General features: G+C 40.6%; 1 protein-coding gene across 5 annotated transcripts in view; it reads right to left on the bottom strand.

Moving 5' to 3' along the window:
* The window catches only part of LOC106584019 (AP-1 complex subunit mu-1), a 45,505-nt gene extending 31,636 nt beyond the window's left edge, over nt 1–13,869 (bottom strand). Inside the window, exons 1-4 of one of the 5 annotated variants that reach the window (XM_014168777.2) lie at nt 13,614–13,869; nt 6,802–6,926; nt 4,524–5,025; nt 3,104–4,395 (exon numbers count right to left, since the gene is read on the bottom strand). In XM_014168777.2, coding sequence (XP_014024252.1) covers nt 3,104–3,145 — 42 coding nt within the window. In that variant the 5' untranslated portion in view covers nt 3,146–4,395; nt 4,524–5,025; nt 6,802–6,926; nt 13,614–13,869. Of the gene's footprint in view, nt 1–3,103; nt 4,396–4,523; nt 5,026–6,801; nt 6,927–13,108; nt 13,571–13,613 lie in introns of those variants that run through there. The other 4 variants (XM_045706461.1, XM_045706462.1, XM_045706463.1 and 1 more) reach the window with 4 other exon arrangements.
* Nucleotides 13,870–14,301: the final 432 nt, after the last annotated feature.

The raw sequence follows: 14,301 nt of genomic DNA, 5'->3' as shown, positions 1-14,301 counted from the left end.
CAAGGCTGTAATCGCTGCCAAAGGTGCTTCAACAAAGTACTGAGTAAAGGGTCTGAATATGTATGTAAACGTGATATCAGTTTTAAATTTGTAATACATTTGCAACAATTTCTAAAAAACTGTTTTTGCTTTGTCATTAAAGGGTATTGTGTGTAGATTGATGAGGAAAAAAAGATGTATTATCCATTTTATAATAAGACTGTAAAGTAACAAAATGAGGAAAAGGTCAAGGGGTCTGAATACTTTCCGAATTCACTGTATATTACTTAAGACAGCAAACGTATGAGTGTAGTTTAAAAGTAGCCTAGTGTACACACATCCAGAATTGCATGCGCACAAAGTAAAGTAATGAAATAAAGAATAGATACCACACAATGATAAATGCTCCAATTGTTTAATTTGCTTAATAAAACAGCTTGGGATCATTCATCAGTGTGTTGGTGTAAACGTTTTATTTCAAATATATGATTGTAGTCAGTGTACAAAACAAAGCAGCCATTTATCAGCATAACAATATATTTCAAAGAAAGACACATTCAGTTGATCAATACAGCATAAAAAGCTACATTCATAGCATCTCAAACTTCAAGAACAAGCACACAATGTGTTGATACAGTGACTGTATCCTGACACTCTAGTCTCGATCGATCGATCGATAGATAGATACATAGATAGATAGATATCCTCAGCCTCCAGTACAGCCCGTCTGGGTTGGTTTTAGCAGGGAGAAGGCCTGAGGGCAGAAAAGGCTTTAGCACTGATAGGGATCCAGGGATCCATCCCCGTAATACCCTCAGGCTCTCCTTCTCCACAACATTATTACCACAACCACACGAATAAGGGAAGTCAGGTTTGGCTTGATTAGCCTATAGTCTGCTGTCTGAATGTGCAGGTACCCCCCCCCCCCCAGACTTTGTATGCAAACAACGGTCCATGAATGAGCCAATTAAACTAGGCTATTATTGCACCTTATCTTGTGTTCATAGAGTTGCCTAATAAGACATTAAACGTGACATGCCAGCCCATCGGGGGCAGCCGACGCTAGTTTCTACTTAACAGTAAAGGCTGTTTGAGGGACATTTATGTTTTTTCTTTCAGAAATGCTTTCTTGAACATGTGAACTTTCATGTGCCTTAATTACAAACTTGTATGGGATCTGTAAATATTCATTTGTATTTTTATTTTATTACGAGCCTAGTTTAGCCAATGAGAAAGCACTTAGCTATATGTGACCCACCACCTGGATTCGGTCATATGTAGCAACATTTGACATTGGATAAAAGTAGAGACTCCGAGCTAGAAAATTGTATATCATACTGTGCAGTTGAGGAACAATGAGAAAGTCATTTTGATAAACTTGTAACCCCACGGTTGAGAAAATGGCCTGTGAATGGTTTGGTACACCTACTGGAGACCTTTCCTTTGTCTACACCCATTCGGCATTGTTCACACCCATCTCTTTAAGGATTCACAGTGTAGTAAACAACCAAAGGTTTTCAAGACTAAAAGTGGTGAAAGTGGTAGCAAAAAGTAGTAGTAAAAATAAACTTCTAGTCCTTGGCCTATATTCTAATCTGATTTTGGTGCAGGACATGTTGTTCTTCACATTACCGTCTCTGGTAAACACACACCATATCACGTTTACTCGTCACATGCACAGGGTACAGAAGGTGTAAACGGTACAGTGAAATGGTTACTTGCAGATTGGAGTCTTTTGTTTAGACATGTAGCTAGCTAGCTAAACAATGAACCATAATCCCAACTCTTAATGCCACGTTCAAAACAACTGGGAACTCATATGGAAAGCTGTGAAAGCCTGTTTGCAGATGAAGAGAGAGGTCCCAATGAAGGTCCCAAGACTGAGACTAAGGGTATAACCTATATAATGGATTATACAGTATGTTAGAAAATGTTGTATACAAAAATGCAGTTAAAACATCACACACAATGTATATACCTTCTATAACTGGAGCAGGTCAACCCTGCTGGAGGTCTGCTGGGTGTGCAGGGTTCTGTTTCAGCCCAGCAATAACACACCTGATTCAACTTGTCAAACCTACTGTAATGAGTTGATAATCAAGTGTGCTATTGCTTGGCTGGAACAGAAGTCTGCTCACCCCGTAAAGAGCAAGGGTCAGTGGAGCAAGGTTGGCCACCTCTGGTATAGATTTATTTTTGTTGTTCACCTGAAATTATTCTTTCGTAATAATAACCTACTTGTATTACTCAATTATCTATTGTTGTTTAGACTGTAAAGAACGAGTGTCAATGTTGATTAATCACAAATCACAATCCTGCAATAAATAGGGGACGGAGTGATAACATTATCACTTATGTGCTGGCTGTTTAAACTAACTGCACATCTTTATCAGTACAATCCTATCCTGCCCTGAATGGAAGAGTTTAGTTCTTCTCCAACACCATCCATCCATGATGAGCCTGTCCTGCACACTGCTACTCCCTCGATTTTTTTAAAAACAAGTTTCGCCATCTGTGCTGTCCACGCCTATACTGTGAGTCTCCTATCCTCCTCAATTGTTCATGTCACCAGCCTCCACTGGCGTTGAACCATCATAACTATATTAAAATAATCTATCTAGCATTGATTAAGGTTAAAAATGTTATGGCCCCCCCTAAACGGGGTCTGTGCCACCCCATTTAAAATGTTCTGGACATGCCACTGCCTACACTGCTGAGAATGTGTATAAGTGATTGAGAAATAACTTGTCAAGACATTCGTTTTACTTGATGTAGGTGTAGGGTTCAGAGAGTGCTGAAGTAGATTGCTATTTCTCTGCTGATAAAAATTGAACGGAAAATTGAGCCGATCACGAAGTTAAATCGCTATGTTGTGAATGTAATATGACATTTAAGTATTCAGAAATAAACGACATTTAGTTGTAAGTAATCAAAGATAATAAACAAGTATGTAATTTTACTATAGCCTGCCCTACCGCTATCTTTCATATTCTTATCTGCGCTTATAGTTTTATGCATGGATTACTGCGCTACACTGGCAGGTGCAGCCTGTGCTCAGCGCTGTTGATCTCGATGCATTAACTATAAACTTCTCCGCCACATAAACTGTCAAATCTCAACTCACCTTGCCTTTAAGATCCAGAATGAATATAGCAGACGCCGACATCCTGATAAACTAATACCGGACAATATACTGATGTTTCACGTTCAATATCCCTTACAACATTATATTCAGTGAACGTCCTCTCTCGCTCTTTTCCGGGTAGTATTTCGTCGTCAGACCTGTCGAGCAGCTTTCAACCCAACAGAGCAGGCAAAACCAACCCACACTGTGGACAGTCATTCTGTGCGAGAGTCGCTACTTCAATGAATGGGTTTACATACCACGGTATCGATTATCTTCTGTTCTTCTTCTAAACTACTACCAGGAGTGTTTGTCTATTGTACTATATAAAACATTGTTATACCTTATTATAGATCGATGCATACCTGTGTTTCAAAATAATGTGATGGCTTTTTCTACAGAAGTGTGCTACTGAAGTTAAAAACGTTTATTTGATCTACAAATGTAACAAAGTGGAGTGCAAGCACACACAAAAAACAAATTATGCCAGAACTCAAAAAAGCAAAATCAAAACAAATGGATTGATTATTTGATCCACTTTGTATAATCATTTTCCAACATATTTGTATTTCAAGTCCATACAAACAGTCAACCCTGCTTGGAAATCCAATGAAAGACACACATCCACAGGTACCCTATTGCAAAGCTACATTGAGTTGGCTCTGTTCTGAGAGAGATTGCTATTGTCAGTTTTGTATTCATCTGTGACTGTTTTTTTCCATCCCAAGATGATGGAGATAGACATGCATATATTTAATATCGGCATTGGCCCTAATCAGTGTCCAAATTGGCTACAGTGACCTCTCTCTCTCTCTTTCTGTCTCTCTCTGTATGTATGTCTGTCTGCCCATCTCTCTCTCCCCTCCCATTCCACGTCTTCTAGCCAATGGAAAATACCATGTCATCCTCCTCTTCCTGCAGTTCCAGTGCCCTCTTAGCCCTCTCCCTCTCGCTGGCTTGTATGTAGTTATCCTCTATGAAGCCATCATCATCATCATCCTCCTCATCCTCCATGTCCATCTCTCCCTGGGGGACAGCAGCAGGGTGGGTGCTCCGTGCCTGTCCCCCATGGTTATGCATGGAGAAGCCTACCTCCAGGCTGTTGGGGTCACACTGGCTGGCTGTGTCCCCCTCGATCAGCCGGGTGTGACGGTAACTGGCCAGGTAGCGGCGGACCAGCTGGCATTTGGCCAGGACAGCGATGAGGAGGGAGAGGGAGATGGCCGTCACCAGTACTGCTACCAGGTACTGCCAGCTTTTGGATAAACGGCTCTGACCACCATCCTCACTGCCTGTTGGGAGAGGGGAATAGCTTTTACTGCTCAAATCAGTAAGCGTGACAACAGATAATTGATACTAAGTACATAGAAATTAATTGATATAATGAAGCAGAAGTAAGTTATATAACTGAGATCCATACCATTAGTTGTAGTCATTGAGTTAGCTGGAGTTGGGCTGGGAAGTTCAATGACCTCTGTTAACAGTTTCCTATGGAATGGTCTTCTGATTCCTGTCGACGAATCATCAGAGCCATGGTCAAGCTCTTGGTTCCCATGGAGATCCAGGAAGGATATAGTTTGAGCAGAAACAGACAGGGGGGCTTGCAGTATGTTGTGCCCCAGAAACAGCTTCCCTAACCTTGGTAAACCCTGCAGAGCTCCAGCCTCCATGGAGGTCAGTTGGCAACCACTGAGGTCTAGTATCTGCAGGAAGGGCAGGCTGCAGAAGTGGCCTTTCTCCAGCAGAGGGAGGTAGTTTCCTGAGAGATTTAGGTTAACCAGCTGATCCAACCTCTGTAGTTGTCTGAGGTGTTGAGGGTTAGTAAGGTTCAGGTGGTTATGAGAGAGGTCCAGTGCGGTTGCATTGTTCCATATCTCTGTTGGAATATGGGCCAGTTTCCTCCAACTGCAGTTAAATGATGCCTTGTGGAAGAGATGGACAAGATTGGTCAAGCCAACCCTTCCAATTTTGTGGTTGCCATTTTGTTAGAATCAAGAAGAGTTTTGAAAAGAATAAATCAACATTAGGATTTTCTCCCTAAAACCATTGTATGGGTGAATTGAAAGGGAATTATTAAAATGGTGATGTTAAAATACATGAGGAAGGTCTTTCCACCAAGTCAGTACCTATTGAGAAGTGTAACTTGGTAAAAAAAAAAGTTTGATTTCACCTAATTATAACATTCTGTCATAAAGAGCACATGTTCAATGTCATGTAACCAGTTTTCCCAACTCAAGAGGTGAAATTTAAAAAAATACTCTAGTAAGTGTCTATTAAGTGCCTTTGTAGGACGTCATCGTAAATAAGAATTTGTTCTTAACTGAATTGCCTAGTTAAATAAAGGTCAAATACATCAAATAAAAATAGAGCCAAATAAACAGGGTTCACCGTAACAGGGTTGACGACTTCTTCTTAAATCAGCCATAAATCCCCTTGTTAGAGGGGGAATGGAAGCTTCTTGTGTGCAACAGAGAGTAAAAAAAAGGTGTACAATTTGAATTTTTAAAAACATATCTAGCCTGTCTACCTATGGGTACCAGGGTTGACGTGTTATGCTTGATCCGCTCCGTTTTCCACCACAAAACACCAGAAAATGGCCAAAAAGAGTACAACCAGCTCACCTGCTTGTACTCTATGATTTGGCTATTATATTTATTTATTTATTTTTATTTTACCAGGTAAGTTGACTGAGAACACATTCTCATTTACAGCAACGACCTGGGGAATAGTTTCAGGGGAGAGGAGGGGGATGAATGAGCCAATTGTAAGCTGGGGATGATTAGGTGGCTGTGATGGTATGAGGGCCAGATTGGGAACTTAGCCAGGACACCGGGGTTAACACCCCTACTCTTACGATAAGTGCAATGGGATCTTTAATGACCTCAGAGAGTCAGGACACCTGTTTAATGTTTCTTTAAAAATAAATATTTAAAAAGGAATAGTGTCACCATATTAAAACAAGAGTTCAGTGCACATAACAGGGTTGACCATAAAATGAGGGACAGACGTAAATGAATCACTAATCACATGAAATAAATCATCTTCAGACATGACTTTGTCAAAACAACAAAATAACTAAGGCTGTACAATGATAGTGAAATGTGGAGAAATGTTAGGATTAAGGGGGTTAAAATCTTCCTAGAGGGGACACGGGGTTGACGGAGGGACATGTCAAAATGCAGTATTTTTGCACTTTAGCAAGCCTTTATTCACATAAAATAAAACGGATTTATTGAATTGTCCATGTGGTCTATATGAAAGGGCACTTCATTTAATATAACAGGCTTTTAAAATTCAATATTGGTGCACAATGTCTACTCAAAAAATCAAAGGCCCTCATTTTGTCAAATGACCCAGGAGTCTTTGCAACTGTCTAGTGCTAATAACTAAATATTGAATGTAATCACTTTAAAACAGAAAGATAAAAGAAAACCATCTAATATTTAACGAATCAATTTGTGAAAAACAAATAGATTTGCTGAAAGAAGCACAATCTTGACATATAATTCTAATGTTGATATCCTATAACGAAGTAGACTTGACTCCCAGAGGTAACACTAGTTTACTGTATGATCAACAACAGGAAAAGTGTAGCACAAACAGGAAATTCTCCATCGTGTCATCCTCGTGTGACTGCTTAGAACTGAACAAAGGGAAGAACATGGGGAGAAGGACAAAGCTGTGTGTGTCTTTCTTACCGTGCCAGTATTGACAGTACACGGGCCAACAATGTGACCGTGAAGTGTGTTCCAACTAACTGTTCCCCAGAAACACAAAACCACACACAGACCGGGGCCCCAGGACCCCATGGTTCCCCTACTTCCTGTAGAAATGACAAATGGAGAAACACAATACATATTAATCAGACTGAAAAGTAAGTCATAACTAGAATTGGACTGCATTTGTGTAGCCATTATAACCTGACTTATAGGGTATATAGGGCCTATGACCTAACTGAAATATACCTGACCAGGAAAAACTACTGGCCCTAAAAAACACCAGAATTGGGTTGAAAAACATAAACCGTTTTTGACATGTTCAATCAAAGCTGCAACCAGTGACCTCTGTGCTCTTCTGTAAGTGAATATGTTAAATGTACATTTGTTTGCATGCGATGTTGATTCATGCTGTCATAAATGACTTATTGCACTCTGAAGATGTCTATTGGCATGTTCTCACAAAGACAACAGTCAGTCCATACCAGTTTAGTGTTCCCGCCAGGTTGGTGTTGTACATTTTCTATGAAGATGTGTGTACACACTTTCTATGCACTAAAAAGTTGATTTAAAGTGTTTAGTTATAGAATGAAGAGCTTTTCACACACAATAGCAATAGCTTTTTGTTCTGCAGAGTGCTCTTATGTAGTTCTTAGAACCACTTGTATCTTTCTCTCTCTTTATTTTTTCACCCTTCCTTTTCTGTTTTCAGAGTCCTCTTGGCACCATGGTGATTTTTCGCAGAGGGGCCAGGCTGGCTGGTCGGTCTGCCATTAGGCCTCTTCCCCTCTCCTTCTCCTGCTATTCAGCTCAGCATTGTTGGCTGTAAACACCCGAGTGGGGCTCTCTTTATCTCTTCCTGTCCTCACACAGCCAAGGCACAAAAACAACACTCCAGGCCTGGGAGCTATGGAAAGCCTAGGAGCCCACAAGAGGCTGTGTGTGTAATAGTAGGGTGTGTGTATGTGTGTGTGCGTACATCTAGCGTGTGTGCATGCTTGTCTGTGTGTCTGCATCTGCATTAGCGTTTGTGACTGCATGAGTGTGCACTGTATGTTTAAGAGTAGGCTTTGAAGGCCTCCTGGGTGGCGCACTGCATCGCAGTGCTAGCTGTCCCACCAGAGATTCTGGGTTCGAGCCCAGGCTCTGTCGCAGCCGGCCGCGACCGGGAGGTCCATGGGGCGACGCACAATTGGCCCAGCGTCATCCGGGTTAGGGAGGGTTTGGCCGGCAGGGATATCCTTGTCTCATCGTGCACTGGGCCGGGCGCAGTGCACGCTGACCAGGTCACCAGGTGTATGGTGTTTCCTCTGACACATTGGTGCGGCTGGCTTCCGGGTTGGATGTGCATTGTGTCAAGAAGCAGTGCGGCTAGGTTGGGTTGTGTTTCGGAGGATGCATGGCTCTCGACCTTCACCTCTCCCGAGTCCATACGGGAGTTGCAGCGATGAGACAAGACTAAGTACTACCAATTGGATACCACGAAAATTGGGGTGAAAAAAGGGGTAAAAAAAACACACCTCCCTCTCCCTCACACACTCCCATCCCTCCCATCCCTGCAGCTCTTGCTGTTCTGTAATGGGTTGCCTAGGTCCTGTCCTTCTCCTCTCTCTCCTCTCTGGGTATAGAAGTCACACACAAAGCCATCTGATCACCTGGTATGGCTACTCTGTGGTGCAGCTGAGCAAGTCATCCTTCCACCTTCCTCCACCTCCTCAGTCCTCATTCATGGTGCCATATATATATTTGTGTTATTCGTTTTGCGTTTTGCATGGGAACTAAGCTATGCCATTGTTTGTCAAGAATGAAGGACATGGTTTGATCACACAGTGATTGGAAAAACAGCTGGCAAAGTTGTTTATGAGGAAGATGTTTTAGGCATGCAATGGGTACAGGGAGCCTGCTAGGCAGGCTAGGGTGGTATTCTTAAAAATAGTTATTCTTTACTTTGAATGAGTTTCACATCTACGACTGCAACTATGTTAATTCTACTGTTTGTCCTAAACAAAGAAAGTGTCAATGGGTACAATCGTTTCTAACATTTGCATAAAGGCCTACACACTCTGCAATGTCATCAATAGAGCCAAGCAAGTACTGCAAACAAAAACACCATGATACTGATATATTTAGCTTTAGAGGTTAGTCAGATAGCAGAGTAATACATTTGACGGACTAATACCTCTTACCAGTGTTGTGTTCAAGACCACCTAAAGCGAGACTGATTCAAGACCAAGACCAGAGGGGGACAAGGGGTCTGAGACCGAGTCAAGACCGAGGCCAGAAAAATGAAAGTCCAATTCAAGACCATGATTGTAATTTTGTCAAATCACCACCATAATAAGAGTTCAAAATGTCCAGTTTTTCTGTGTTCATGTTTCAGACCAACATATGGATTCTTTTGACATTCAAAATAGTGAAAAAAAATGCATGCTGAGGGAAAATAGAGCCACTCTACAAATGATTGCTAACCCAAACACAGTGGGGAACAATGGGCCTTCTACTCCTTCAGAGAAGGGCTAAGGATTTATAAAATAATGATTATAATAATATAACTATAATGATAACTATATTACTATTTTCAATGATGTTCTAATTTAATTGCTTCAGTTTTTGTTGGAAAGGAAAGGGCTAACACTGATGAGAAAAAAAAGATCCAATCAAGATTTTTCTTTGCTGGTCTCTGGGGAGATAAATCTAGCTAGCTAAGTCAGCCATTTGCTAGGCCATCAGAACCTAGATAAAGACATCTGCTATTCACCTGTATTAGGGCACAATTTTGGAGTGCCAGTGGAAACAACCAATCACATTTTGACTTAATGAGTGGGACCGTTTTTACTAAAACTTATGGAAACATCTGCCTTCTTGAAAGTCAACGTACAACCTGATTTCCCCCCTAATCCATATCAGTGATTTTTTTGCTACTTGCCAAAACAACAGCGTTTCTGGTGCTTGTGTAGTTTATAAGGAGCTTGTTTTAAAAAATACAAGTAATATGATTATTGTGGCAGATGTTTGTGTATATAGCACATGTTATGCTTAGGTTTTCAATATATCACAAACTGTTTCTGCATATTCGAGCAGTAGTTTTCCCACGGTCTAGCTAGCTAGCTTTTGTTGTCGGCTAGTTTGCAGTGGCTGCGGCAGGTGTTATCAAAGAGGATGTTGTTGCTAATTTGTTAGCTTCTCCCTTTCAAGATTAACTTTAATCAAGAAGTGAAGTTTCAAATGATCATCTGGTGAATGGAACTGTGTTTTTTTTGTTGCAGCTCTCTTGCTGTTGTTAGCCATCTCTTTGAAAATAACTCGTTTGTGAAACATTGTTGCATTTATAGTGGAACTGACAGCATTTTATCAACATGACATCTTATTAAAATTTGTTCATACACACACCAAGGAAGAATTAAAACATTTTCTGACAAGCGACTACTTAGATACAGTATGGTCATTTTCATAAATTCTTAGTATGTTTGTAACGACGGTCGTCGGGAATGGACCAAGGCGCAGCGTGTTGAGTGCTCATAATTAACTTTAATGAAAACACTTATACAAACAAAAAACGATGGACGACGAATACAGACTTGAAGGCAAACGACAGCAATTCAAGTGACAACCTCCCACAAATTACAAACACACCCTAATATATAGGACTCTCAATCAAAGGGAACTAAACAACACCTGCCTTCAATTGAGAGTCCACACCCCAATTAACTAAACATAGAAACAGACTAACTAGAAAGAACATAGACTAACAGAGCAGTGACCAAAAAACCCCGGAATACATAAATCAACTACCCTCTACATAATACACACACCCCGAACCACATAAACCAAATACCCTCTGCCACGTCCTGACCAGCCTACACTAACAAAATAACCCTCATACTGGTCAGAACGTGACAATGTTTGGGAATTATGTATACCAAGGCATAGAGTGGGAAAGTGGCTGTGCATTTGGACAATTAATAGACACTGCAGTAAATAAAACGGAATAAAAACATCTGTCTTGTCCAGTCCCGGAGTCTACACAGACCGGTGTGCTATAGCCAATCTGAGCTACAGTGGACCTTCATACAAACAAGCCATTTGCCACACGGGCCTGCTATCATTCACTTTCAACTGGACTGTGTGTTTTTAGGCATGACTTTAGATCATTAGAACTCATTCGCCAAAAGCCACAAAATACACCTGAATGGATTTCTGCAAATATGTATTGATCAAACAACCATGAACAGGTAGGCTCTCTCTCCCTCAGTTATGCACATCAACAAGATCAACAACTAATGCTAGCCAGAGCGAGATTTGCTCAAATCTAATGAAGAAACATTAGATAAACCCTCATACGTTTTCAGCTAGTTGGCCGTCAAAATAGCTCTGATAAATGATGGGGGAATTGTAGCATCCTTGTGTATAGCCACTGAAAAACAATATGAGGGGAAAAAGTCAGTCACTCACCCACTCCTCCAATGGCATGGCATGACATCCTCCTAGCAGCTAGCTAGCTATCTAGCTAACGTTAGGCGCCGTGTTTTTAGCTTGCTACATAAATAGATCCGCTAGCCTATTAGCCACATTATGACTGACTTGTGATCATTGCCCTTGCTGTTTTGATTGTATTGACATTCCCAGCGTTAGTTACATTTTGTCCTTTTTCCCTCCAGAATATTCAGTCATTGAAACTGAAACAGTGCGTCCCGAATGGAGGCAGCAAACAATGTACCAGGCCAGCTGTGATTTACAACCTAAAGACAATATATTTTTGACTACCAAGAAATGTATTAGTGAATTATAATAATCATGCATTGAACCTCGTGTATCTATTCTGCCAACAATGCCTTAGTGTACGTCATGGAACGTTGAGTAAAAAAAAAAAACTATTTTTAAAACGTCTTATGAAGTTGGTTTTGAAGCATAAACTGGGAATTTGATATTTTTTTACTTATATTATGATTGTCTGTTTCATATCTGTTAAAACGCTGTCAGTTCCACTTTAAACTTTAGGTCAGTGATTACTTTGTGTGCTAAACATGAAATGTTTTTTGCAATGGGAAGTAATAGTTGTACATTTTGATTGGGAAATGCTTAATGGGTTTTGTTTACTTATGATTGGGACCTACTGGCTTATTATGTCAGAGTTTATAGACTGCTTGTCCTTTACCATCATGCTGTGTGTGACTGCTGTCTTTCCATTGGCCCTATGCAGAGGTGTAGTGGTGCATGGAGAAGTGGGTATACTCTAATTTAGCTAAAAAGTTCCCCATGAAAAACCCTGTCTGAAAAATCATTTTTTTTGTGTGAGTTTTTCTATGGATTTTTCAGGTTTTTTTCCCTCATTTTTTTTATATTGAAAAAAAATACACATTTGATGGTCAGTCCACGACAATGCTTCAAGCATGTTAATCTGATTGGGTGGGCCTGTAAGGGCCTGGCTCCCCAGTGGGTGGGCCTCTGTCCACCCAGGCCCATCCATGTCTATGCCCCTGATGCGAACAGCACATAATGACAATTGCAAATCACAAATAGCCAACTAACCAACACTTCGGACTAAACTTTTTCAATACCTGGTTTGCATACCCATTGTTGCCTTTGTTTGTATTTGCTGGTAGATATCATACGTGGAAACGTCTTTCCTACCCTACCGGCTACCGATGTCAGTCTTCTGTGAGCTGCTCCATGTTAAAAACCAGTTGATAGGTTTTTTTTTTACTCATGCTGCCTGCACATGATATTCCGCTGAAACTAGGCTATGTGTGTGGCGCGCATGTGAATACTTCTCACGTTCCTTGCGATTGTGTAGGGTACTTTGTGCATGATTTCTCTATTGTACTAAAAGTCGTATACCTCCACTACACTACTTTGATACGCATCAGTGTGTTTTAAGAACTGAAAAAAAGAGAATATACCCTCCACTACACCACTGGTCCTTTGTGTTTTACGAGAAGTGCACTCTCCTAACATGAGTGCGCTGGTATTACGGTTGCTGTCCTTTCAGAATCACGAACCTGTCACACACTGAAGGCGAATATGTTTGGCACTGCGCAAACATGTTTATAATAGATATAAAGGCTGTTAAGATATTAATGTTTCATATTTGGCCTGGCGAAGCGGTTTTATGCGCTGACTGAATGGAAGATGATAATTAGGATTTTTTTTTACTCTGCTGGTCTCGGGAAGAAATTACGAATCCTCACTGTCCCGAGACCGAGTCAAGACCGAGTACACCGAGACAAGACCGAGACGCTCAATATGTAGTCTCGAGGCCGGGATCGAGTACTACAACACTGCCTCTTACCTTTAGCGCTCTACTTCTCCTTTGTAATGTAACTGGACCTCACCACAACATCCTGCCTGAATGAACAATGGTCTACATTATTATCAACACCCTGGCTGAAAAGTCAGCTGCTGTCAAAGGTTTAGCCTTATTTTGTGTGGGCATGATTGACTGGTAGAGCAGCATTGGCTTGCAATATGATATCTTACTCAGAAATGGACCCATACATCTATGTATTTATTTCTCTCTCATTAATCTACTTCCATTTTATTATATATCGCCATATCCATTAAAATATCATTTGTGATATACAGTATACTAGTTGAGATTGTTCAAAAGGATCTTTCCATTTGGTTATTATACTAGTACGTTGTCGTAGTAATATATACCAAGATACTGTAATTAGTGTATGCACTGAAATATCAACAGGGAAGTCATATGATCTCAGTGTTGACAAATGTAAACAATGTAACACAGCCCAAAAGGTAAAAGTGTTGAGAAAGTCCACTCATTAGAAGTGTCCTACCTGGTCAGCCTGGTCTATATGTACCTGAAACTCAGGTCCGGATATTACCTTCTTCCTTATAGCTCACATTGAAGCAGCATTGTCACTGAACGTTTGTTTTCACCTTTGCTATAAAATGGAGGCTGAAAGGGGTGCGTTCGCCTCAATCATGTTGTGAAGGACAAGTTAATGAGTAACTTTGTAACTACATAGGTGCGCTCGCCTCCTACTTTCACTAGACCTGGCCTCAGTCAATATTGCCATGCAGTAAAGAAAGAAGGTGGTTGCTTTGAAATTACATGCTTTGTCCTGCATGTCCTTTTGTTGACACACAATAGCAGTCTGTACTACAGATAACACTTTCCAGTTATCTGAGTTCACAGCTGAGAACCCATGTTATTTACACATCAATACAAATTCATATTTACACATTACATAGGCCTACTTATCAAAACACGGTCTATCTACAGTCAGGGTATGATATAGCACAGACAATACTGTACATTTAAACTAAATGTAATCAAAAATGTGATCTATGTAACGCCAAAATAAATTATTTATCACCAGAGGCCCATAAAAAATAACTAGTAATTCAGCATACTCCAAGAAAGGTTCAAATCTAAACTTTCTGGTAAAAAAAAGTTATAAATTCCTGAGGTGTAGTCCCTTTTGAGGACACAAGCTCAAGTGCACAGTACAAATATGAAAA

The sequence above is a fragment of the Salmo salar genome, chromosome ssa23 (genome assembly GCF_905237065.1).
Source record: "Salmo salar chromosome ssa23, Ssal_v3.1, whole genome shotgun sequence".
NCBI lineage: Eukaryota > Metazoa > Chordata > Actinopteri > Salmoniformes > Salmonidae > Salmo > Salmo salar.
Note: the sequence above shows the minus strand (reverse complement) of the source record. Positions and strands in the feature narration are given on the sequence as shown.